The sequence below is a fragment of the Eriocheir sinensis genome, unplaced genomic scaffold, assembly GCF_024679095.1.
Source record: "Eriocheir sinensis breed Jianghai 21 unplaced genomic scaffold, ASM2467909v1 Scaffold103, whole genome shotgun sequence".
Classification (NCBI taxonomy): domain Eukaryota; kingdom Metazoa; phylum Arthropoda; class Malacostraca; order Decapoda; family Varunidae; genus Eriocheir; species Eriocheir sinensis.
The window spans coordinates 752015-779741 of NW_026110330.1; the positions used below are offsets into that span (position 1 = coordinate 752015).

The 27727-nt window shown below is 37.3% G+C and overlaps 1 protein-coding gene across 21 annotated transcripts in view; it reads right to left on the reverse strand.

The window, feature by feature from the left end:
* LOC126989048 (uncharacterized) overlaps positions 1 to 27727 on the reverse strand; it is a 53614-nt gene that overhangs the window by 15251 nt on the left and 10636 nt on the right. For 4 of the 21 annotated variants that reach the window (XR_007742827.1, XR_007742830.1, XM_050847594.1 and 1 more), the window contains 3 exons: positions 8480 to 8549; positions 4740 to 4788; positions 1113 to 1181 (listed from right to left, as the gene is read on the reverse strand). Coding sequence is in view for 5 of the 21 variants with exons in the window: in XM_050847594.1 (XP_050703551.1) it covers positions 1113 to 1181; positions 4740 to 4788; positions 8480 to 8549 (188 nt within the window). In the remaining 16 variants the exon portion in view is untranslated. The other 17 variants (XR_007742818.1, XR_007742821.1, XR_007742824.1 and 14 more) reach the window with 14 other exon arrangements.

Here is a 27727-nt window from a genome sequence, read left to right on the forward strand (position 1 = left end):
ACTGATCCCTCTTTAGCCCTTAGAAATAGCTGATGTAAGAAGCAAAACTGTCTTACTATACTGGCCAAAGACATGCCCAAGTTGGTGGCAATGCAGACCCCACAAGACCGCCACAAAGTCATCATTATCCTTGACGGTGAAGGCCTCAGTCATCGTCAAATAGCACAGCCGACTGGTGTGTCTGTCTCTAACGTATGAATGGGTCTGCAGACAACATGTGGTCACAGGCTCCACTAGTGACAGGCCTCAAAGCCTTGCAGCAGATTTTTAACAGTGTAATCACAGCATTACTAAATAGATACCTATCATCCTCATATATCGTATAGCTATGGTGCAGTATGTGCTTTACGTATTAATTTTGGCAGATATTATAATTCTGTATAATTTTACCGGTAATTATGCTTCTATACCACCACCTAGAGTTATCATTGACTCAATTAAATAAGGATGAGGTCAGCCCCAGCATTTAAACTGCCTGAGAATGGTTCATGTTACAATACAAAACATGAAGAAACACTCATTAGAACCCGATTGCCTCCTCTTTGACCTTCAGAAATACAGAACATAGTTGACGTGAGAAGCAAAAGTGTCTTATTATACCAATCCCAGGATATAGTTAATATTGTGTCATCAAAACCCAGATTAAATTCAAACCTCTCCTGCGTCCATCCCACTCTGACTGGGCTCATGTTAACGCCTCCCTGCACTGTGACGCCTTGTTTAAGAGGCCCCCGAGCCAAGAAGGACGGAACAGAGAGGGAGAAAGCTGTTGCTGAGAGTGAGAAAATATAAGAAAGATTTTAATGGAAGCGGCCAAGATAGATAATGGAGAGAGAGAGAGAGAGAGAGAGAGAGAGAGAGAGAGAGAGAGAGAGAGAATTACCTCCACTAAAAATGATCCACAAAGTCTAAATGGATGTATATAATCCCCCCTTTGCGCCCATGGACCCCCCTAACGAAACAGACCAGCTATAGTGTAAGCTATCTAATGGGGGCCTTCTCCCCCTCAACAACTTGACAAAACTACAAAAAAACATCACACTTTCCCTCCTTATTATAAAAATTCCTTGACTGCTCGTTAACCATTTTAGAAAAAATAAATCAACACTCACCAATGGGCTCCTCCTGTGTTCCTCGTCTTCTTCCCAGTCCTCCTCCTCCTCTTCTTCGTTTGGTAGTGTCTGCAAATCAAGTTCGGTGTCAATTAACTGTGTAAATGTGGTGCCCCGCAGTGCTCTGCATCCACTAACACAGACGCAGTAACGTCAACTGACCCAGTACATCCATCACAAATAAACAAGGAAGACGAAAGCGACGTAGAACGTTAGAATACATCCAACTTTAAGAACAATTTGAAGAACACAGCACAGCGAGGCGACAGTGAGAAGAACAAATCATTATCAAAACACACAGGAAGCAAAAAGGGGCGTCTCGGGCCACCATACAGCCGGCGCTCTGCCGGCTTCCCGAAACCGCCCACTTCACCCAACGACAGCACCACGCTAAAGACTATAAGGACGAGAATCATGTAAACGGAAGTCATGTAAAATAACACTACTCATGAATATTCACTCTTATGTGCTATAACCATAGAGGATGTAACAATATCATAGGGAAAGGAGTGCACCCTCAGTGCAGGAGCCTTGTGTACCCAGTCAATAGGTATGACGTAGTGATGACGTATAGTGACGTAGGCAATCGCCCATATAAGGGGGTTCCCTCGGAGTACTCGGGGCAGAACTAGAAATACTTCTGACCGACACTCACGTGTCCCTCTAAATTTTAGACACAATATGTGTCGTGTGTTCATCTACGCTGTCGTGAGTAGAAAGTGAAGTGTTGTACCGTAAAGGAAAGCGCACTAGTGTCCATTGTGTATAGTGGTATTGTTTAGATTATAAGAGTATATATCTTCAGTGTATGTGTAATAAGAAATATTTAGGATTGCAACTAGTATTGAAGTAGGACGTTACTTGTCCCTTAACAGGCAGTGTGCGAGGCCTGACGACCCGCTGGGTCTGATTGAAGTGTATTCTGTATTTTATATTATTTTGTTATTCAAAGTGTTAAAATAAGTTAAAATTAAATATAAAAAAGCGACAACGTTTCATCACCCCAACTACGAGCTCCTTCAAATACTCTTGAAGTACCAGAATATTAAGTCAGTTGTCGCTACGACGAATCAGTCTTAAACCTCCTTGAGAGCCCGGTAGCGTACTACAACATAAACATTAACATACTTTTTGTTTACAGTAAACAGTTCAAGAAAAAAAAAGGAACCAATAATGAAAAAAGCCTGTCACTCCAAAAAATATCATTATAAATTGTGCAACAACTTCAGCGTGCGATGGTGTACCCAGTGCAGTCCAGCCCAGTATCACAAGTCTACAACAAAATGACCTGACCTGTCTCCCAAAACCTAGTCCTGATTTGAGTATGTAATGACCTAGCCACCATAGTAACCTGTCCCAAACATTCATAACAGCTTTTCAAACGAGCAGAGTGCGTCGTCATTACGTTCAAGGCTTTATTCAGAAGGTAATTCCTGGTACAGTGAGCAGTATAATCTGACTTACAGTGGACTACTCTGGGGATAGAAAGCAAAGATCCGCACTCGTGGCTTACCCGAACAGGTCCCAACGTTACGTACCACATACCCGTAACCCAGGGGTGGATATGGGGTGACCTCATTCCTCACATGCAAGCAGAAAGTGAATTTTAGTGCAGGCCACTATCATCAGGAAATAAGGGAAGACTTCCTTGCCTTTGTGCACGCCAGGCCTCACCGGTAAAGGTTTAGCCTGGCTCCTTTTGCGCACCGTTGAAGACCTCGGATTGGACATGGCCAAGTGCAGGGGACTTGGTTTCGATGGAGCAAGTGCCATGATGGGAAAATTCAAAGGGTGTGCCGCAGTACTCATGAAGAAGTACACCCTGGCCAAGCCAATCCACTGCTCTGACCACCGGCAGAATCTAGTACTGACGAAGCCGTGTGACGTCAAGGAAGTGAAGATCGCTCTTCAAACACTGACCGAGGTGTGCAACTTCGTTCATTCTTCAAATATGCACTGTCTCCGCTTCACAGAGGTTGTCAAGCTTACCTCGGCCAAGCGCGAAGAGCTTGTTCCCCTGTGCCCCACCAGGTGGATTGAGAGGCATGACGCAGTGCTGGTTTTTGTTGAATTTCTGCCTGTCATTGATGTTTTTCTCAAGGAAGAACTTGACGCCACCGCTGGGCTCCTTCTCATCGCCATACATGTTCCCCGCTTTCTCGTTGGACTGGTTGTAGTGGAGTGTACATTGGCGCATACTCTCAAGCCAAGCCGAACTCTTCAGAGAAAAGATGGCGACCTGGTGTCAGCCTATGCCCGATTCGTGGCATCGAGACCATTTTTGGCAAGTTCAGAGCAGATGTGGAGAATCATTTCCACGATGTGTTCATGAAAGCGGAAGAGCTTTTGGTAGAGGTGGGGTCATCGCATGACACCATCCCTGTGCCACGACTCTGTGGACGACAGACCCAGCGATCAAATGTTCCGTGCGAGAATGCTGAGGAGTGCTACCGCCGGGCGGTGTACATTCCATTCGTGGACCACGTCTTGGCTGAGTTGAAGAGTCGGTTCGGCGACTACACAGTGCCTGTCGCACTTCGATCAGCTCAAGCAACTCCTCAATGGCCTCGAAACGGATGTTGCAGCTGTGCTTCAAGCGGAGAAGCTCTACGAGCTCGACATGGAATCCCTGACACTCGTGAAGGCACTGGGCATTATCTGTTTTGGTCTTCCAAACTATCAAAGAAGCCCAGGCACACGCCAGCACCAGCGTGTTCCCCAATCTCGCCATTCTCTTGAAAACTCTGTTGACGCTTCCAGTCTCCAACGAGAGGTCTTTCTCAGCATTGAAAAGGCTTAAAACCTATTTGAGGAGTACCGTTGGCCAAGAGCGCCTGAACGGACTTGCCCTCCTCTATGTCCACTATGATATCCCCCCCATTTCAGTCAAGAGAGTGATAAGCAAATTCGGCGAAAAAAAACGCCAACTACTCTTTGCTTAGTGAGGCACTTGTTGAATACTTGGGAATTTATTGTAAATATATTTCTGTACCGTCCTGAAACCCTCACTTAAGGGTAAGGTCAGGATAAGTTAAGGTAAGGTTAGGATATTAAGGTAAGGTCAGGATAGGTCAGATTCAGGTTACCTTGGAGTGAATTACGTTTAGGGGATTATTTTAAGGCAAGTTTAGGGTAATTCAACTGTAGTTTTAGGTAAGATGGGAGTGAATTACATTAGTTTAGGGTCATTCAAGACAGAGTAAGGTTACTTTAGGGTGAATTAGTAAATTCAGGCTGCTTATGACAGACTTTCGGCACTTAGGGATCCTTTGTTTTGATCGTTACCAATGGCGCCGATCGATGCTATAGTTTTCCATGTGAAACTGGCCTATGGGGTGGTGGCGGCTGCAGAGGAAGCGAGAGGGGTTGAGAGTGTGTGGCTAATATATTGCTCCACATAATTAATGGAAGCTGAGATTCCGGTGATGTGGACTCCAGCAGCCATTATACCTCCATGGGAGGAACCAACAGACGGAGAGAAGAAACAACTGTGGAAAGGAGAGGAGGAAGAGGAAGGGGATCAGAGAATGAAGGGAGGATTAGGCAGAGAACAGATGTAATTAAGAGGAGGTAGTATAACGATAAAGGGAGGAGGAGAAACAGGAAAGAATTATTATTGACACTCACCAACTGATTCCTCTGTATCCTCTTCCTCCTCCTCTTCTTCTGGCAGTATCTGCAGATCAAGTGAGGGATTAATAGGCTGTATAAACATTAACATGCTTTTGGAAATAATAAATTCTCTTCACTGTCTAAATTCAACACAACAATAGTTCGCATGCATAAAGTTCATACACAATTGTTTGTAAGCAAATGTTTGTAAGGGATAAAGTTCGTCTGAAAAAAGTACGTACGCTGAAGTTCGTATGGTATAAAGTATGTATGTAAATTATTCGTAACGACAAAAGTTCGTATGGAAAAGTTTTGTATGAAATTGTTCGTAAGCAAAAGTTTGTACGCAAATTTGCATCAGGGATTAAGTTCATCTGACAAAAATACTTAAGTAAAAGTTCGTTCGCTAAAGTTCGTATGCAGATATTCGTATGGTATAAAGTACGTATGTAAAATATTCGTAACGACAAAAGTTAGTATAGAAAAAAAAATCATGTGCAATTATCCGTACGCAAATGTTCGTCAGGGATAAAATTCTTGTGTGTAAAGTAGTACGGACGGAAAAAGTTTGTGAGCATGTTTGTATGGCAATAAGGGCCGCTTTCAGTCGTTTTGTTTGTTTTGATCGTTACCTACGGCGCCGATCGACGCTATAGTTTTCCATGTGAAACTGGCCTATGGGGTAGTGGCGGCTGCAGAGGAAGCAAGGTGTTGAGAGTGTGTGGTAGGGTGCGGGGCTGGGCTAACCCCGCAGCCGCCACTTCCCCATCGGCCAGTTTTGAGTGGAAATTCTAAAGCGGCGATCATTGGTAACGATCAAAACAAACAAAACGACTGTGAAAGCGGCCCTGAGTTGCTATGGATACTTGCGACACGAAGCTTTTCTATACGAATTTTTGTCCGAAACCCATGAAAAATGGGGGTGTCGCTAAGAGCCGACCCTGCTGACAACCACCATCACCTCCGCTACCAACAACCAACATCATAACCTTGCACTCTGCCGCCACCGCCCTCATTAACGCAAAATAATACACACTGACAAGATGAGCCACTGCCTCCAGGAATTATTTCAAGACTAAAGATCTTGTCGCCCAGTACCTTAAAAAGTTTCTTACTGGACCAGTTTTTCACCACGGGGAGACCTTTTGGTCCCCCAGTTATGTTAAAAAAATGCACACACACACACACACATTTCTCTCTCTCTCTCTCTCTCTCTCTCTCTGTACAAACTATTTCCATGCGTACTTTGGTCCTAGAATCAAACGAACTTTACCATACGAATTATTGCCATACAAAGTTTTTTTCTATTCCATACGAACTTTATCTCTGACGGATATTTGCGTACGAACAGTTGCGTACGAACATTTGCATACGAACGTTTTCCATACAAACTTTTACGTGTACGAACGTCTTTCTACCGAACATTTGCACGACGAACATTTAAGCTTACGATTTTTTTCCTTTACGATTTTTTCCCATTACGAACTTTTGACATGACGAACTTTATACTCTACGTACTTATGGCAAACGAACTTTATCCTTCGAATTTGCCATTGACTGGCCCAACGTGCAAGTCGATCTCAATCTGATTGTTATGCTTCTTCGTCGAGTGTCGCAGTTACTTTACTAGCAATTTTTGTGTCATCAGCAAATTTTGATACTTTGCAAGTGAGCCCATCATCGATATCATTAACATAAATTAAGCAGAGCATGGGGCCAAGCACTGATCCTTGAGGTATGCCGCTTCTGACGTCGAGCCAGTTAGATGTAACACCATTTAGAACTACTCTCTGTTTCCGCTCAGAGAGCCAGTCCACAAGCCAATTGTGAATGTTACCGAGATACCGTGCGCCAATAGTTTGCTGAGCAATCGTTGGTGGGGGACCTTATCAAATGCCTTTTGAAAATCCAGATATATGATATCTACTGATCTGCTTTCATCGAACACCTAAAAAATATAATGAAAAAAATCAAGTAAGTTAGTTAAACACGAACGTTTACTACGGAAGCCATGTTGCGAATTATTTATCATATTATTTTCTTCGAAAAATTTCACCATATTGTCGCGAATGATAGTCTCCATTAACTTACAAACAATCGATATCAGGCTAATTGGTCGATAGTTTCCTGGATGAGACTTGTCCCCCTTTTTGAAAATTGGTGTGACATTTGCAAGTTTCCAATCTGACGGAACTTTTCCAGCTGTTAAAGATTTATTGAATATGATGGAATAGATGGGAATGGAATGGAATGGAAGGGAAGAGAAGGGACAGGAAGGGATGGGAAGGGCAGGGATTGGAAGGGATGGGATTGGAAGGGAGGGGAAGGGAACGGATTGGATGGGATGGGATGAGAAGGTAAGGGATGGGAAGGGAAGGGAAGGGATGGGAAGGGAAGAGAAGGATGGGAAGGGAAGAGAAGGGATGGGAAGGGAAGGGTAGGGAAGGAATGGGAAGGAAAAGGAAGGGATGGAAAGGGAAGGGTTGGGAAAGGAAGGGAAAGGAAGGGAAAGGATTGGATGGGATGGGATGAGAAGGTAAGGGATGGGAAGGGAAGGGATGGGAAGGGATGAGAAGGATGGGAAGGGAAGAGAAGGGATGGGAAGGGAAGAGAAGGGATGGGATGGGAAGGGTAGAGAGGGTTAGGGAAGGGGAGGGGAGGGAAGGGAAGGGAAGGGAAGTTAAGGGAAGAGAAAGGTTAGGAAGGGGAAGGGATGGAAGGGGAAGAGAAGGGATAGGAAGGGAAGGGATGGAAAGGAAGGCATGGGAAGGGATGGGATGGGAAGAAATGGAGTATGATATTCCCAAACACACACACACACACACACACACACATATACACTCACTCACCCACCCAGATACATACATATTCAAAGTGTGTGTGTGTGTGTGTGTGTGTGTGTGTGTTATGCTCCTGAGACTTCCATATAGTTGTGTGTCACTTTCATGAGGTGCTTTTCCTACTAGTGTTTTTAGGGCGAGTCCATTCAAGGCACCTGTGTACCACCCCATACAAGCTCGAAGTCTTGACAAATGTGTGTTTCTTTAGCTTCATGGTACAGAGGAAGGGTCACACTACCACCAGGGTCATAAACTACCCAAGGAGATGCCCCAAACTCCTATGAAAGTCTTGACAAATGTGTGTTTCTTTAGGTTCATGGTACAGAGGAAGGGTCACACTACCTCCAGGGTCATAAAACTACCCAAGGAGATGCCCCAAACTCCTATGAAAGTCTTGACAAATGTGTGTTTCTTTAGCTTCATGGTACAGAGGAAGGGTCACACTACCACCAGGGTCATAAAACTACCCCAGGAAATGCCCACAACTCCTACGAAAGCCTTGTCAAATATGTGTTCTTGGGCGGCGAAATGTCTCATAATACGACCCTAAGAGCCACCTTGCCACCAGGGTCTGACCACCAACTGACTCCAAACCAACCCACTCCTCTCTTTGAACCCAGTCATGATTAGGACCACCCTATATATGGCAGGGACTTCACTATTCTGTACAACCGCTCCCACAACATGTCACGCTTGATGGCAGAGTCCCTTTTCATATGACAACTCTGCCCCACTGTGACCTGACATTGTACCGAGGGCAGCTGTGTGGCAGGAACTAACAGGAAGGAGAGAAGACTGAGAGCTGGAAATGGAAATAAAAAGACCGAGAATTTTGCACAAAAGGAACAATTGCAGGAAGAAAATTGGTGCAAGAAGATGAACAAGGAAAATAGTTATAAAGTTAACAACACTCACCATTTGATTCCTGTGTGTCCCCTTCATCCTCCTCCTCCTCCTCTTGTTCTTCCTCCTCTTCTTCTTATGTCTGCAAATTAAGTTAGGAATGAGAACTGTATAAACACTGAGTCTTTTGGGAATAATAAATTCCTTCATGAATTTTAATGTTTATTTTATGAGAGAGAGAGAGAGAGAGAGAGAGAGAGAGAGAGAGAGAGAGAGAGAGTGCATTACATATATGAACAGTAGTAAATGTTTATAATGAGGGCAAGGAGGAGGTGGCGGCCAGTGGTCCACCCACACACACAAATATAACACGGAAACAAGACAAAGGAAATATTACCTGAGAACCTAACCTCCCTTATCTATGGCCTCCTGTGACCTACAAAGACTTATTCTATTACAGGGTTTAGACAAGAATTGCTCCGCTCTTTATAATGATTCTAGGACCACAGTACGTATGGAAATAGTTCGCATGCATAAAATTCGTATGCAATTTTTTGTAAGCAAATGTTTGTAAGGGATAAAGTTCGTTTGAAAAAAGTACGTATGCAATTCAATATTATAATAAATAAATAAATAAAAATCACGGGCCGGGGCCAGCCGAAAATTTAGCAGGCAGAAGTATGGGGCCATCCAGTCCCCATTAAAGCTAATGATACATATATGGAAAAAATTAACATCTATATATAGTGAGAGTTATCACCTTCATATCACAGGTAAAACTCCAGAAATACACCCACCAACTACCAGTGACAATGGAGCAGTGCAAAGCCTGCCCCATTTTTACCAAGGCAACCTGACCAAATCTAACCTAACCATTGAGTAAATAGAACGTTAAATGGTAAAAAGCGCTCAAAATAACGGAAAAGATGAGTAAAAAGATGAATTAATCTAACCTAACCACATCTGATTTCTGGAATAACACCCAAATAGTTAGGGATAAATGTCAAAATAATTAGGCTACCCTTTCTTCAATAATCCCTTAATGATAACAAATACTCTAACCTATCACTGCCGCTGCCGATGTCAATGGAGGTGGAATTGGTGGAGTGGACATGGCGGCTGACCCCAATCACTGCTGAGGGTCTAACACCATCATCACCACCACCACCATCAACACTGCCATCACCATCACCACCATCACCACCACCACCATCACTGCCATCACCACCACCACCACCATCAACACTGCCATCACCATCACCACCACCACCATCACCACCACCACCATCACCATCACCACCACCACCATCACCACCACCACCATCACCACCACCACCATCACCACCGCCGTCATCACCACCACCACCATCACCACCGCCGTCATCATCACCACCACCACCACCATCACCACCGCCGTCATCACCACCGCCGTCATCACCACCACCACCATCACCACCACCATCACCACCGCCGTCATCACCACCACCATCACCACCGCCGTCATCATCACCACCAACACCTGTCACCACTGCCGTCATCACCACCACCACCATCACCACCGCCGTCATCACCACCACCATCACCACCGCCGTCATCACCACCACCACCATCACCACCACCATCACCACCGCCGTCATCACCACCACCACCATCACCGCCGTCATCACCACCGCCGTCACCACCACCATCACCGCCGCCATCACCACCACCACCACCATCACATGAAACAGATTTTCCAATTTTCCCCTATTTCCACGCCCTGATTTCCTGTCCCTGCACACTAAAATAAGGGCAAAGGATCCACCTACCTTCCCACAGCATGGCGCTTCCGGGCACTTTATAATAACCTAAAAAAACAAGAAAAATACAGCGCTGTCTCGGCAGCCTTCACAGACGACAGGGAAAATGGAGGCCGTGACGTCATCATAGTGTTGGAACTTTAATACACGACAACCTTAGAACTTGACGACGGATAAATAGAGCAAGTTCACTGGTAAAAACACGCTCAAAATAACAGATAAGGGGAGACGAATAAGATCAGGGTATGCTATTAAGTATTAACGAAAGAAGAAAACGATACCCGAAGGGAAAGTTTGCATCAGTAAAGTCTTCAGAACACTTGAACTCGGGGCATAATAACGTGTTTAAGTGTGCAGGGTGACGTGGGTAAGTGTGGAAAAGTGTACAAAAGTGTGCAGAAGGATATGAAAAGCGAGACAGAGCGGGGAAGGTCAAAATATTAATAATTTTCTCCTCCTCTCTTTCTCTTTCTCTCTCTCTCTCTCTCTCTTGTCTATTTCTTTCTCGTAGTAGTAGTAGTAGTAGTAGACTGGACCAATTTTTTCTTCATCAACGTTGTAGTGCGAGGATGGACTAAGCTTAATTAAGGTGACCTTTCTGAGACAAAATCCGGGGACATTTTCGGTGGACCCGAGGCTTAAAAACTTCCAAATGTAGCGTTTTTGTCACTGAAAAACCAAAACGGGGACACTGCCGGGCTTAGTACCATTCATGGAGCAGCATTCAAAAGTCTCTCACCCTATTTGGTTGATTGATTGATAGTTTATTGTTGCAAGTAAAAAAATAAAGGAGAAGGGAGTTCCTTAGCTATATACACTGCGCCGAGGTCCACAACTATATATACGTAGAGTTTGCTCAACATTTTCGTGTTCTTTTTTATCTTTGAGTCACAGTGAAAACCGGGGACAGGTCACTGAAAACGGGAACGTCTGGTCACCCTAAATAAGCTTCCTGCCTTCCTTCAGTGGTCCAGTGTTACACGACTGACTCCTTGAAAAACAAGCTCGGCCGTGTATTTCCCTCAACTCAATATTAACTATATAGAAATGCAACGTTCTGGAGCCATCGGATTAACGTAGAATCACTTAGGTTTAAGGACAGACTACCTATGTCTGGACCATGGGGTCTGTGTGGTCTGATTTTCTATGTAAATCTATGTAAATTTAAATCCACACAGCTCCGGTAGCTATGACGTAATGTTTAAATCTCCGCTTACCCAATCAGCTGATCGGTCACCTCAGCGCGTACACTACTGATATATCGTTTCCGGAGTCATCACACTCGTACAGAACATGTTTATTGCATGACTTGACCTGACCTAGCATACCGAGACACAGGGATGGATGAAATTCTCTAATATATAAACTTACGAGAAAATAACAAGTTTTTTTCTCTCAGAATGGCAACACCCCCGCCAATAGACTCGATCGCTCGCCATATATAATTCTTCCGCCTCGTCATTTTTTTTTTTTTTTCAGCTTTCTCGTCCCCTGCATGCATGATGGTTAATGTTGTACTTAACGGCAACATCAATAAGGGCTGATATCATATTAAGCCGTGCTGGGAAGAGAGAGAGAGAGAGAGAGAGAGAGAGAGAGAGAGAGAGAGAGAGAGAGAGAGAGAGAGAGAGAGAGATGCTGACTTTAAATGCCGACTTCATAAATGCTGACTGATTATGGGCCATGAGTTTATAGACAATATAACACAAAAGCATGATGACTTGAGGTAGGTGTTGGCCGATCGACATCAGCACTCAGCATAAAACTGATTTTCACTGCTGAACTAATTAACTATAAGAGATGAAGAACCCTTAGAATATATATCATTCTAGATCTCTTCCTTTCCTCTATGAAACACATAGGAATGTATAACTATCTCCTATAAGTCACCCTAAGGACCTTGCTCATGGTACAAGATACAGTAATGTCTTTGATAAACTAACTCAAAAGATGGACAATTGTAACCTATATGAGTGATAATATATATTGAACAAGCCCTCTTTCCATTATTTTTGCAGTATTAAGGAATATATATCAAGCTGCTAACTCATCCCTTGCTCATGGTGGAAGATTGTGATATGTCTTTGATAAACTAACTCAAAAGATGGACAATTGTGCCTGATATATATACTGAACAAGACCTCGATCCATTGTCTATAATATATATCTATATACTGAACAAGACCTCGATCCATTGTTTATGCAGTATTGAGGATAGGTATATCAGTTTCCTAACTCACCTTGCTCATGGTATCTTCCTAAGGCATTGCTAGACTTGTTTTTATATGCCAAAGATTGAGTACATTAAGACCTTCTCAAAGTCTTACCCAAGAGTTGGTGCTTGATATAAAACTATGCTCATGATAATTAAGGCTTCACAAATGCTGACACTGCCCATGGGAAGACTTAATGTCAGGTAATTATCAAAACTAACACATAATTAATGGTTTTGATCCCCCAGAAAATAAGGTAGCTACTGGGTGTGTCTGGAAGAGGATGAGGGTCTGGGGGCTTGAGCTAGGGGGCTTCAGGTAAGAGAAAATACATATAATTAATAGCTTGGACATCAATAATCTTGACCAACCCTTGCTTATGGTAGCTTTCCAAGGCATCGCTTATAGACTTTTTATAATATAGCAAAAATAGAGTACCATCAAGGCTTTCTCAGTCCAATTACTCAAGAATTAGTTCAGTGCTTGTTATAATATTGTTTTCTCGGCCAACCCTTGACAAGGCTATTAAAACTGTTCTTGACAATGCTAGTAATTATCTAACATATACTGGAACCCTTACTAATGTTACATAACAAAGTGGAGACTTAATTGCTGGGGATATTTGATTCATAGTTCCATATTAATTGTTTTTGCTCATTGGAAAGGTTAATTAAAATGTTACCGCCAGTATTATGCTAAGACACCTGCTTGGATAGGTTAGGTGACCAATTACTGGGGGCCTGAGGGTCTTAGGGCTGACACAGGAAGGGAAAACACTTATATATAATGTCTTTGACCCCCAGAATAAAGGTAATTGGGAGCTGAGACTGGGGTGGGAGGGGCTGGGTACATACTGTTTGGGCAGGTAAATCATTCTTCTACATCAATCCTCTGTTATTTTTTAAGCTTGAGAACTTTGACTAAAAGCAGCGATGGACCTTCAACTGTAAGGACGTGGCAAATTCTATGAGTCTGAGGCCTTTTCAAGCACTCAAAATCTCTCTTTAAATAGTTTGGGGGAGATAATTCATTCCTTTACATCAAGCGTGTTATTTTTTAAGCTTGAGAACTTTGACTAAAAGCAACGCTGGACCTTCAACTGTAGAGACATGGCAAATTCTGTGTTTATATGTTGTTTGAGGAGGTAATTAATTCTCCTATGAACTTCTTTGCCCCTCGAGATATTCCCCTCGCTCAATGTGATGCTTAAGAGCTTGTAAATATGTATACTAGTGCTAAGCTTTCAAGTATTAAAAATGGCAAATTCTGAGTGTTCTTTAAATACTGTATGGAGAGGTAATTGATTCTCCTACATCAACCCTTGCTCAATGTGATGCTTTAAAGCTTGATATCTAGCCAGAACTAAGCTTTCAAGGGTTAAACATGGCAAATTCTGAGTGTACAGGACCTTTCCAAATAGTCAGTCTCTTTAAATACTGTATGGGGAAGTAATTGATTCTCCTACATCAACCCTTGCTCAATGTGATGCTTTAGAGCTTGATATCTAGCCAGAACTAAGCTTTCAAGGGTTAAACATGGCAAATTCTGAGTGTACGAAGCCTTTCCAAATAGTCAGTCTCTTTAAATACTGTATGGGGAAGTAATTGATTCTCCTACATCAACCCTTGCTCAATGTGATGCTTTAAAGCTTTGGTATCTAGCCAGAACTAAGCTTTCAAGGGTTAAACATGGCAAATTCTGAGTGTACGAAGCCTTTCCAAATAGTCAGTCTCTTTAAATACTGTATGGGGAAATAATTGATTCTCCTACATCAACCCTTGCTCAATGTGATGCTTTAGAGCTTTGGTATCTAGCCAGAACTAAGCTTTCAAGGGTTAAACATGGCAAATTCTGAGTGTACGAAGCCTTTTCATATAGTAAAGCTCTCTGTCCGACCCACCCACACACATGCACTTTCCCTCACCTGAGCATTGGCACCTTGTTATCAAATCAGTGTTGAAGGCAAAAACTATAAGCATTATGAGACAGGAGGAATACTAGCTGACCTGTAGACACAACCTTACATGTATTTCCCTATAAGTGGTTTCCAAGGGCCTGAGCTAAGCTGGGATAATCCTCTCACATTTTTATCCAAGACAGTGCTAGACCTCAATCCCCCCCCCTATGGATGGGCTTGAGCTATAGGAAGAGGGAAAAAGATTAGGTTTTTAGCTTTGAACAGAAGAGGAGAAAGGTTATAATGAGATTTAGTTTATCACACCAGTAGCCTATTATCCCTAACACAGGTAAGGATAATACACTATTAAGTTTTGGGGGAGGAGGAGGAGAGACTTACGATAGGAGGTAATGAACCAAATTTGTGGCTTTACCGTGTAGCAGCGATGGGCCAAATTTGTGCCATGATTTGAACCCCCCAAAATAGATGATACATAAACTTATCACAAATGCTGATATATATTATTATGAAATGGTTTGTGTGAGTGATGATTTTTTCCCATTTTTCTCGCTTAGAGGGACCATTAAGAAACATGATCCCCGCTGCTATCGGGTTAAAACTACCCACATGCTGTCCAGAAGACCACCTATCAACCCGGACTCTAGATTCTAGGATTAAAGATGAGCTCCGGGAGGGCAGCATGAGCCAATGCAAGATGGCACCACTATAAACACTTGCCTGCACCAGAATGGGCTGGGCCGACCATCAGGCCCCACCGGGAAGAAGCCTTGGGCCGACCATCAGGATCCACTGGGAAGAAGCTTACCGGAGCAATAGGCCATGACGTAAAAACAAACAAACAAACAAACAAACAAAAAAAACATATTTGACAAGGCTTTCAGGGGAGTTACAGACAAGGGTGCTTTTATGACCCTTCCTCTGTACCATCAACCTAAAAAAACATCATTGAGAACCCAATTACTGACCTTTTTGGCCTTGGAAACATACAACAGAAAATACAAGACCCAAACAGTCCCCTCAATAAACAGACATACAACTGAAATTTGTGCCATGATATAACCCCCCCAAAATAGATGATGCATAATGTGATCACAAATGCTTTGATATATATTATGAAATGGTTTGTGTGAGTGATGATTTTTTCTCATTTTTCTCGCTTAGAGGGACCATTAAGAAACATGATCCCTACCACCACCACCACTGGGTGAAATATGTTAGGTTGCAAATATTTCCACGAGTCACTACATCACTTGAAGGCTTTCCATATACGCTGTGTTGCTAGTATTTCCAAGGGTGGTTTTACGAGCCTTGACACCGTGACAAGGCTTACGTAACAGCCACCCATGACAGCCTGACCCATACCCTTAACAGCCGTGGGAAATTGCCGTCTCGAGATTCCAAAACAACGCCCGCCAGACTCAACGTCATATGGTGGTGAAGATTTTAACGCAGGTACACAAAGACGCAGGGATGGACGCTCAACCCTAAGGTCGAGACGTCGGCCGAAGATGTTGACGTAGCGATCCCAGACGCAGGGACAAACGGTCAACTGTGGGGTCAAACATCAGATATCAACCCGTTTTTTCAACCTGTACATATCTGCTGCCGAATATGGATGAGGGAAATATATTTTAAACCAATTTATTTTTTTCCTGTTACGTATATTTATTTCATAGAGGTCAGAGTTCACCACCCGTACTGCACGCATGGGTGGGTAAAAGACATGTATATATATAACCGTACGTGTTTGAGGATAATCTCCCTCCATAGTCAGGATTCACATGACTAGGTTACGTATGGTCATTGTTTAACACTTTCCAACTTTTTCTAGTTATTTATTGAGGTACAAGCCTAACAGAGGTGTCCCCATATAGGCCTGAACCCTCTCTGATACCTGGCCTGTACTGCTGCTCTCAAATTATGTCAAACTATTTTTTAAGGTGAAGGGAGACAGCTCTAGCAGGGAACGGAACCTGACGGAACCTCCCTCGCTAGACGCCGATCCGACAGGCTTGTTAGGGGTCACCTGGAGCACTGGGCGGCAGCTTACAGAATGGGTTAGGTCGTTAGGATACTCAAGCCAGCAGTGTGGGTTAGTGAGCAGCAGAAATGAAATGCGTTCACATGCAAAAGCCATACGTGCTGTTATGGAAGCCAGAGAGAATTGTCATACGTAAGCAGGAGTAGCTGTTATGCGAAATTTTGCCGTAAGCAGCTGGAGTTGTCATGCAGAGAAGCCGTGGGATTAGTTACGAAGGAAGGCGCAGAATGTGTTGATAGGTACGAAAGCCAGAAGCAGAGAGAGAAGTGTAAATCCATGCGGGTTATGCGAGCAGGAGTTAGTATACAGAAGCCATGCCCTGTTACGACAGCAGACGCAGAACGGGGTGTTATGAATAGCAGAAGCAGAGTGAGTTGTTACAAGGGCATGCAGATGTTATGCCAGTCCCAGGAGTGCAGGAGTTGATACCCGGAGCAGCAGAGGTTGTCCTTGGTAGCTGAAATTAAAAGGTTTTGTTAATACTCCTAGTACGGAAGTGTTGTAAGTTATGGACAGCACCAGTAGTAGTAGTAGCTATTGCAGAAGGGGTTGTTAAGTTAAGACAAATCCCTACAGACATTATCATATTACCCCAACATAAATACCCTTCCATCCAGTATCTTAACCTTCAAATACATATCTCCAATACATAATTAAATCTATACACAAGCACCAGTAGGAGTTGTTGCAGGAGAGGTTGTTAGTTACGACACCCCCACTACAGACCTTTCCCCTACATAAATTCCCCTCCATTCAGTACTTTAACCTTGAAATAAATACCCCCAATACACAATATATACCCCAATACATTGAATGCACATACACATGCAACTCAGTAACACGCACATTTAAATCCATACCAAGTTCCTTATACGTACTGGGATAGGAAATACCTTATGAAGAAATAACCACAGACTTTGTATATAAATAACCCCAGTGCATAACATTCTTTCCCAACAAAACACCATTCTTAGGATATACATATATAAAACACAGAAGACGAAAATCCCAAATACACATTTTAGTATACATGCAACTCAGTAACTCACACATAAATCCATACCCAGGTTGCTTATACGTACTGGGATAGGAAATACCTTAACCTAAAGAAACACTAAAGGCTGTATATGTAAAATCATGCGTAGTACCTTATAAGAAATAGCCCCGGCCCTTTACGTAAATACTCTCAGTGCATGACATTTCAATACATGCCAAGTAACTTTCTAACCCCGTACACATGCTGAAAGAGAGATTGTTGTTAATAGCCATAACACACTTCCATACTTATTGATATAGCCTTCATAGATAACATGCACCCTTTCACTACTTTCTGAGCCAGTACACAAGCTGAAAGAAAGAGGATTTGTTAATTAATAGCCATAGTAGAAAGGCTTTGTAGGAGGTACCCACAGCCACAGAACTTATAAGTAAAATCCTAAGTACAACCTTATAAGTAAAAAAAAACACCACAGACCTTGTAAGTAAATCCCATAGCCTTATACATACAAACATCCAAGTTCATAACATTTCAATACATGCATAATACAAATCATTTAAATATTTTCCTTGGCACATAAACTTCTGCCTATATTTACAAGTTAACCTTCTCCTCCCTCTTATCCTCTTTAATACATAGAATGACATATTTCCTCTACTCCATAAGCTTCTATATATTGATCTGCCTTTATGTATAGAACTCACATCCTCCTCTTCTTCTTCCTCCTCCTTCTCTGCACTGCTTGGCCTGTAAGAAGATGGGATTGTTTCCGACTCTAACATTAACTACTTGCAAAGGCTAAAAAAAGAGATCAATTTGGTTCTAATGAGTGCTTCTGTAGCATTATGGTACAGGGAAGGTCACACTACCACCAGGGTCATTAAACTACCCCTGAAAATGCCCACAACTCCTATGAAAGCCTTGTCAAATATATGTTTTCTTAGGGTCATGGTACAGAGGAAGGGTCAGACTACCACCAGGGTCATTCAACTATCCCAGGAAATGCCCACAACTCCTATGAAAGCCTTGTCAAATATGTGTTTTTAGGTTCACGGTACAGAGGAAGGGTCACACTACCATCAGGGTCATAAAACTACCCCTGGAAATGCCCACAACTCCTAGGAAAGCCATGTCAAATATGTTTTCTTAGGGTCATGGTACAGAGGAAAGGTCACACTAACACCAGGGTCATTAAACTACCCCAAGAAATGACAAACTCCTATGAAAGAACTGTCAAATATATGTTTTCGTTGGGTCATGGTACAGAGGAAGGGGCACACTACCACCAGGGTCATAAAACTGCCCCTGGAAATGCCTAAAACTCCTAGGAAAGCCTTGTCAAATATGTGTTTTTAGGTTCACGGTACAGAGGAAGGCTCACATTTTCATATATTATTTTTTCCTTCTTTTTGTAACTTCATTTTCCTTTCCTTTCCTTTCCCTTCCCTTCCTTTCCTTTCCCTTCCCTTCCCTTGCGTGAAATTCCCCCCAAAACATAAAAATCAGTTATACAACAGAATACAACAGAATAAAAGAGAATACAACAGAATAAAAGATAATACAACAGAATACAACAGAATAAAAGAGAATACAACAGAATACAACAGAATAAAAGAGAATACAACAGAATACAACAGAATAAAAGAGAATACAACAGAATACAACAGAATACAACAGAATAAAAGAGAATACAACAGAATACAACAGAATAAAAGAGAATACAACAGAATAAAAGAGAATACAACAGAATACAACAGAATAAAAGAGAATACAACAGAATACAACAGAATAAAAGAGAATACAACAGAATAAAAGAGAATACAATAGAATAAAAGAGAATACAACAGAACACAACAGAATAAAAGAGAATACAACAGAATACAACAGAATAAAAGAGAATACAACAGAATAAAAGAGAATACAACAGAATACAACAGAATACAACAGAATAAAAGAGAATACAACAGAATAAAAGAGAATACAACAGAATACAACAGAATAAAAGAGAATACAACAGAATAAAAGAGAATACAACAGAATAAAAGAGAATACAACAGAATACAACAGAATAAAAGAGAATACAACAGAATAAAAGATAATACAACAGAATACAACAGAATAAAAGAGAATACAACAGAATACAACAGAATAAAAGAGAATACAACAGAATAAAAGATAATACAACAGAATACAACAGAATAAAAGAGAATACAACAAAATACAACAGAATACAACAGAATAAAAGAGAATACAACAGAATACAACAGAATAAAAGAGAATACAACAGAATACAACAGAATAAAAGAGAATACAACAGAATACAACAGAATAAAAGAGAATACAACAGAATAAAAGAGAATACAACAGAATACAACAGAATAAAAGAGAATACAACAGAATACAACAGAATAAAAGAGAATACAACAGAATAAAAGATAATACAACAGAATACAACAGAATACAACAGAATAAAAGAGAATACAACAGAATACAACAGAATAAAAGAGAATACAACAGAATACAACAGAATAAAAGAGAATACAACAGAATACAACAGAATAAAAGAGAATACAACAGAATAAAAGAGAATACAACAGAATACAACAAAATAAAAGAGAATACAACAGAATAAAAGAGAATACAACAGAATACAACAGAATAAAAGAGAATACAACAGAATACAACAGAATACAACAGAATAAAAGAGAATACAACAGAATAAAAGATAATACAACAGAATACAACAGAATAAAAGAGAATACAACAGAATACAAAAGAATAAAAGATAATACAACAGAATACAACAGAATACAACAGAATAAAAGAGAATACAACAGAATACAACAGAATAAAAGAGAATACAACAGAATAAAAGATAATACAACAGAATACAACAGAATAAAAGAGAATACAAAAGAATACAACAGAATAAAAGAGAATACAACAGAATAAAAGATAATACAACAGAATACAACAGAATAAAAGAGAATACAACAGAATACAACAGAATAAAAGAGAATACAACAGAATAAAAGAGAATACAACAGAATACAACAAAATAAAAGAGAATACAACAGAATAAAAGAGAATACAACAGAATACAACAGAATAAAAGAGAATACAACAGAATACAACAGAATACAACAGAATAAAAGAGAATACAACAGAATAAAAGATAATACAACAGAATACAACAGAATAAAAGAGAATACAACAGAATACAAAAGAATAAAAGATAATACAACAGAATACAACAGAATAAAAGAGAATACAACAGAATAAAAGATAATACAACAGAATACAACAGAATAAAAGAGAATACAACAGAATACAACAGAATAAAAGAGAAAACAACAGAATACAACAGAATAAAAGAGAATACAACAGAATACAACAGAATAAAAGATAATACAACAGAATACAACAGAATAAAAGAGAATACAACAGAATACAACAGATATAAAAGAGAATACAACAGAATACAACAGAATAAAAGATAATACAACAGAATACAACAGAATACAACAGAATAAAAGAGAATACAACAGAATAAAAGAGAATACAACAGAATACAACAGAATAAAAGAGAATACAACAGAATACAACAGAATAAAAGAGAATACAACAGAATAAAAGATAATACAACAGAATACAACAGAATAAAAGAGAATACAACAGATTACAACATAATACAACAGAATAAAAGATAATACAACAGAATACAACAGAATAAAAGAGAATACAACAGAATACAACAGAATAAAAGAGAATACAACAGAATACAACAGAATAAAAGAGAATACAACAGAATAAAAGAGAATACAACAGAACACAACAGAATAAAAGAGAATACAACAGAATACAACAGAATACAACAGAATAAAAGAGAATACAACAGAATAAAAGAGAATACAACAGAATACAACAGAATAAAAGATAATACAACAGAATACAACAGAATAAAAGAGAATACAACAGAATAAAAGAGAATACAACAGAATACAACAGAATAAAAGAGAATACAACAGAATAAAAGATAATACAACAGAATACAACAGAATAAAAGATAATACAACAGAATACAACAGAATAAAAGAGAATACAACAGAATACAACAGAATAAAAGAGAATACAACAGAATACAACAGAATAAAAGAGAATACAACAGAATAAAAGATAATACAACAGAATACAACAGAATAAAAGAGAATACAACAAAATACAACAGAATAAAAGAGAATACAACAGAAAACAACAGAATAAAAGCGAATACAACAGAATACAACAGAATACAACAGAATAAAAGAGAATACAACAGAATAAAAGAGAATACAACAGAATACAACAGAATAAAAGAGAATACAACAGAATAAAAGAGAATACAACAGAATACAACAGAATACAACAGAATAAAAGAGAATACAACAGAATACAACAGAATAAAAGAGAATACAACAGAATACAACAGAATAAAAGATAATACAACAGAATACAACAGAATAAAAGAGAATACAACAGAATAAAAGATAATACAACAGAATAAAAGAGAATACAACAGAATACAACAGAATACATCAGAATAAAAGACAATACAACAGAATATAACAGAATAAAAGAGAATACAACAGAATACAACAGAATAAAAGAGAATACAACAGAATACAACAGAATAAAAGATAATACAACAGAATACAACAGAATAAAAGATAATACAACAGAATACAACAGAATAAAAGAGAATACAACAGAATACAACAGAATAAAGAGAATACAACAGAATAAAAGAGAATACAACAGAATACAACAGAATAAAAGATAATACAACAGAATACAACAGAATAAAAGAGAATACAACAGAATAAAAGAATACAACAGAATACAACAGAATAAAAGAGAATACAACAGAATACAACAGAATAAAAGATAATACAACAGAATACAACAGAATAAAAGAGAATACAACAGAATACAACAGAATAAAAGAGAATACAACAGAATAAAAGAGAATACAACAGAATACAACAGAATAAAAGAGAATACAACAGAATACAACAGAATAAAAGAGAATACAACAGAATACAACAGAAATGAGAATACAACAGAATAAAAGATAATACAACAGAATACAACAGAATAAAAGAGAATACAACAGAATACAACAGAATAAAAGAGAATACAACAGAATAAAAGAGAATACAACAGAATACAACAGAATAAAAGAGAATACAACAGAATAAAAGATAATACAACAGAATACAACAGAATAAAAGAGAATACAACAGAATACAACAGAATAAAAGATAATACAACAGAATACAACAGAATAAAAGAGAATACAACAGAATAAAAGAGAATACAACAGAATAAAAGATAATACAACAGAATACAACAGAATAAAAGAGAATACAACAGAATACAACAGAATAAAAGAGAATACAACAGAATACAACAGAATAAAAGAGAATACAACAGAATAAAAGAGAATACAACAGAATAAAAGATAATACAACAGAATACAACAGAATAAAAGAGAATACAACAGAATACAACAGAATAAAAGAGAATACAACAGAATACAACAGAATACAACAGAATAAAAGAGAATACAACAGAATACAACAGAATAAAAGATAATACAACAGAATAAAAGAGAATACAACAGAATACAACAGAATAAAAGATAATACAACAGAATACAACAGAATAAAAGAGAATACAACAGAATAAAAGAGAATACAACAGAATAAAAGAGAATACAACAGAATAAAAGATAATACAACAGAATACAACAGAATAAAAGATAATACAACAGAATACAACAGAATAAAAGAGAATACAACAGAATACAACAGAATAAAAGATAATACAACAGAATACAACAGAATAAAAGAGAATACAACAGAATACAACAGAATAAAAGAGAATACAACAGAATAAAAGATAATACAACAGAATACAACAGAATAAAAGAGAATACAACAGAATACAACAGAATAAAAAAAATACAACAGAATAAAAGATAATACAACAGAATACAACAGAATAAAAGAGAATACAACAGAATACAACAGAATAAAAGAGAATACAACAGAATACAACAGAATAAAAGAGAATACAACAGAATACAACAGAATAAAAGAGAATACAACAGAATAAAAGATAATACAACAGAATACAACAGAATATAAGAGAATACAACAGAATACAACAGAATAAAAGAGAATACAACAGAATACAACAGAATAAAAGAGAATACAACAGAATACAACAGAATAAAAGAGAATACAACAGAATAAAAGAGAATACAACAGAATACAACAGAATACAACAGAATAAAAGATAATACAACAGAATACAACAGAATAAAAGAGAATACAACAGAATACAATAGACTAAAAGATAATACAACAGAATACAACAGAATAAAAGAGAATACAACAGAATAAAAGAGAATACAACAGAATACAACAGAATAAAAGATAATACAAAAGAATAAAAGAGAATACAACAGAATACAACAGAATACGACAAAATACAACAGAATAAAAGAGAATACAACAGAATACAAATAGAATACAACATAATAAAAGAGAATACAACAGAATACAACAGAATAAGAGAATACAACAGAATAAAAGAGAATACAACAGAATACAACAGAATACAACAGAATAAAAGAGAATACAACAGAATAAAAGATAATACAACAGAATAAAAGAGAATACAACAGAATAAAAGATAATACAAGATAATACAACAGAATACAACAGAATAAAAGATAATACAACAGAATACAACAGAATAAAAGAGAATACAACAGAATACAACAGAATAAAAGAGAATACAACAGAATACAACAGAATAAAAGAGAATACAACAGAATAAAAGAGAATACAACAGAATACAACAGAATAAAAGAGAATACAACAGAATACAACAGAATACAACAGAATAAAAGAGAATACAACAGAATACAACAGAATAAAAGAGAATACAACAGAATAAAAGAGAATACAACAGAATACAACAGAATAAAAGAGAATACAACAGAATAAAAGAGAATACAACAGAATACAACAGAATAAAAGAGAATACAACAGAATACAACAGAATAAAAGAGAATACAACAGAATAAAAGAGAATACAACAGAATACAAAAGAATAAAAGATAATACAACAGAATACAACAGAATAAAAGAGAATACAACAGAATACAACAGAATAAAAGAGAATACAACAGAATAAAAGATAATACAACAGAATACAACAGAATAAAAGAGAATACAACAGAATAAAAGAGAATACAACAGAATACAACAGAATAAAAGAGAATACAACAGAATACAACAGAATAAAAGAGAATACAACAGAATAAAAGATAATACAACAGAATACAACAGAATAAAAGAGAATACAACAGAATACAACAGAATAAAAGAGAATACAACAGAATACAACAGAATAAAAGAGAATACAACAGAATAAAAGATAATACAACAGAATACAACAGAATAAAAGAGAATACAACAGAATAAAAGAGAATACAACAGAATAAAAGAGAATACAACAGAATACAACAGAATACAACAGAATAAAAGAGAATACAACAGAATACAACAGAATAAAAGATAATACAACAGAATACAACAGAATAAAAGAGAATACAACAGAATACAACAGAATAAAAGATAATACAACAGAATACAACAGAATAAAAGAGAATACAACAGAATACAACAGAATAAAAGAGAATACAACAGAATAAAAGATAATACAACAGAATACAACAGAATAAAAGATAATACAACAGAATACAACAGAATAAAAGAGAATACAACAGAATACAACAGAATAAAAGAGAATACAACAGAATAAAAGAGAATACAACAGAATAAAAGATAATACAACAGAATACAACAGAATAAAAGAGAATACAACAGAATACAACAGAATAAAAGAGAATACAACAGAATAAAAGATAATACAACAGAATACAACAGAATAAAAGAGAACACAATACAACAGAATAAAAGAGAATACAACAGAATACAACAGAATAAAAGAGAATACAACAGAATACAACAGAATAAAAGAGAATACAACAGAATAAAAGATAATACAACAGAATACAACAGAATAAAAGAGAATACAACAGAATACAACAGAATAAAAGAGAATACAACAGAATACAACAGAATAAAAGAGAATACAACAGAATACAACAGAATAAAAGAGAATACAACAGAATAAAAGAGAATACAACAGAATACAACAGAATACAACAGAATAAAAGATAATACAACAGAATACAACAGAATAAAAGAGAATACAACAGAATACAACAGACTAAAAGATAATACAACAGAATAAAAGAGAATACAACAGAATAAAAGAGAATACAACAGAATACAACAGAATAAAAGATAATACAACAGAATAAAAGAGAATACAACAGAATAAAAGAGAATACAACAGAATACAACAGAATAAAAGAGAATACAACAGAATAAAAGAGAATACAACAGAATACAACAGAATAAAAGATAATACAACAGAATACAACAGAATAAAAGAGAATACAACAGAATACAACAGAATAAAAGAGAATACAACAGAATACAACAGAGTAAAAGATAATACAACAGAATACAACAGAATAAAAGAGAATACAACAGAATACAACAGAATAAAAGATAATACAACAGAATACAACAGAATAAAAGAGAATACAACAGAATAAAAGAGAATACAACAGAATAAAAGAGAATACAACAGAATACAACAGAATAAAAGATAATACAACAGAATACAACAGAATAAAAGAGAATACAAAAGAATACAACAGAATACAACAGAATAAAAGAGAATACAACAGAATAAAAGATAATACAACAGAATACAACAGAATAAAAGAGAATACAACAGAATAAATGAGAATACAACAGAATACAACAGAATAAAAGAGAATACAACAGAATACAACAGAATAAAAGAGAATACAACAGAATACAACAGAATAAAAGAGAATACAACAGAATACAACAGAATAAAAGAGAATACAACAGAATAAAAGAGAATACAACAGAATACAACAGAATAAAAGAGAATACAACAGAATAAAAGATAATACAACAGAATAAAAGAGAATACAACAGAATACAACAGAATAAAAGAGAATACAACAGAATAAAAGAGAATACAACAGAATACAACAGAATAAAAGAGAATACAACAGAATAAAAGAGAATACAACAGAATACAACAGAATAAAAGAGAATACAACAGAATACAACAGAATAAAAGAGAATACAACAGAATACAACAGAATAAAAGAGAATACAACAGAATAAAAGATAATACAACAGAATACAACAGAATAAAAGAGAATACAACAGAATAAAAGAGAATACAACAGAATAAAGAGAATACAACAGAATAAAAGATAATACAACAGAATACAACAGAATAAAAGAGAATACAACAGAATAAAAGAGAATACAACAGAATACAACAGAATACAACAGAATAAAAGAGAATACAACAGAATAAAAGATAATACAACAGAATACAACAGAATAAAAGAGAATACAACAGAATACAACAGAATAAAAGAGAATACAACAGAATACAACAGAATAAAAGAGAATACAACAGAATACAACAGAATAAAAGAGAATACAACAGAATAAAAGAGAATACAACAGAATAAAAGATAATACAAGATAATACAACAGAATACAACAGAATAAAAGAGAATACAACAGAATACAACAGAATAAAAGAGAATACAACAGAATACAACAGAATACAACAGAATAAAAGAGAATACAACAGAATACAACAGAATAAAAGATAATACAACAGAATACAACAGAATAAAAGAGAATACAACAGAATACAACAGAATAAAAGAGAATACAACAGAATACAACAGAATAAAAGAGAATACAACAGAATAAAAGAGAATACAACAGAATACAACAGAATAAAAGAGAATACAACAGAATACAACAGAATAAAAGAGAATACAACAGAATAAAAGAGAATACAACAGAATACAACAGAATAAAAGATAATACAACAGAATAAAAGAGAATACAACAGAATAAAAGAGAATACAACAGAATACAACAGAATAAAAGATAATACAACAGAATACAACAGAATAAAAGAGAATACAACAGAATACAACAGAATAAAAGAGAATACAACAGAATAAAAGATAATACAACAGAATACAACAGAATAAAAGAGAATACAACAGAATAAAAGAGAATACAACAGAATACAACAGAATAAAAGAGAATACAACAGAATAAAAGAGAATACAACAGAATAAAAGAGAATACAAC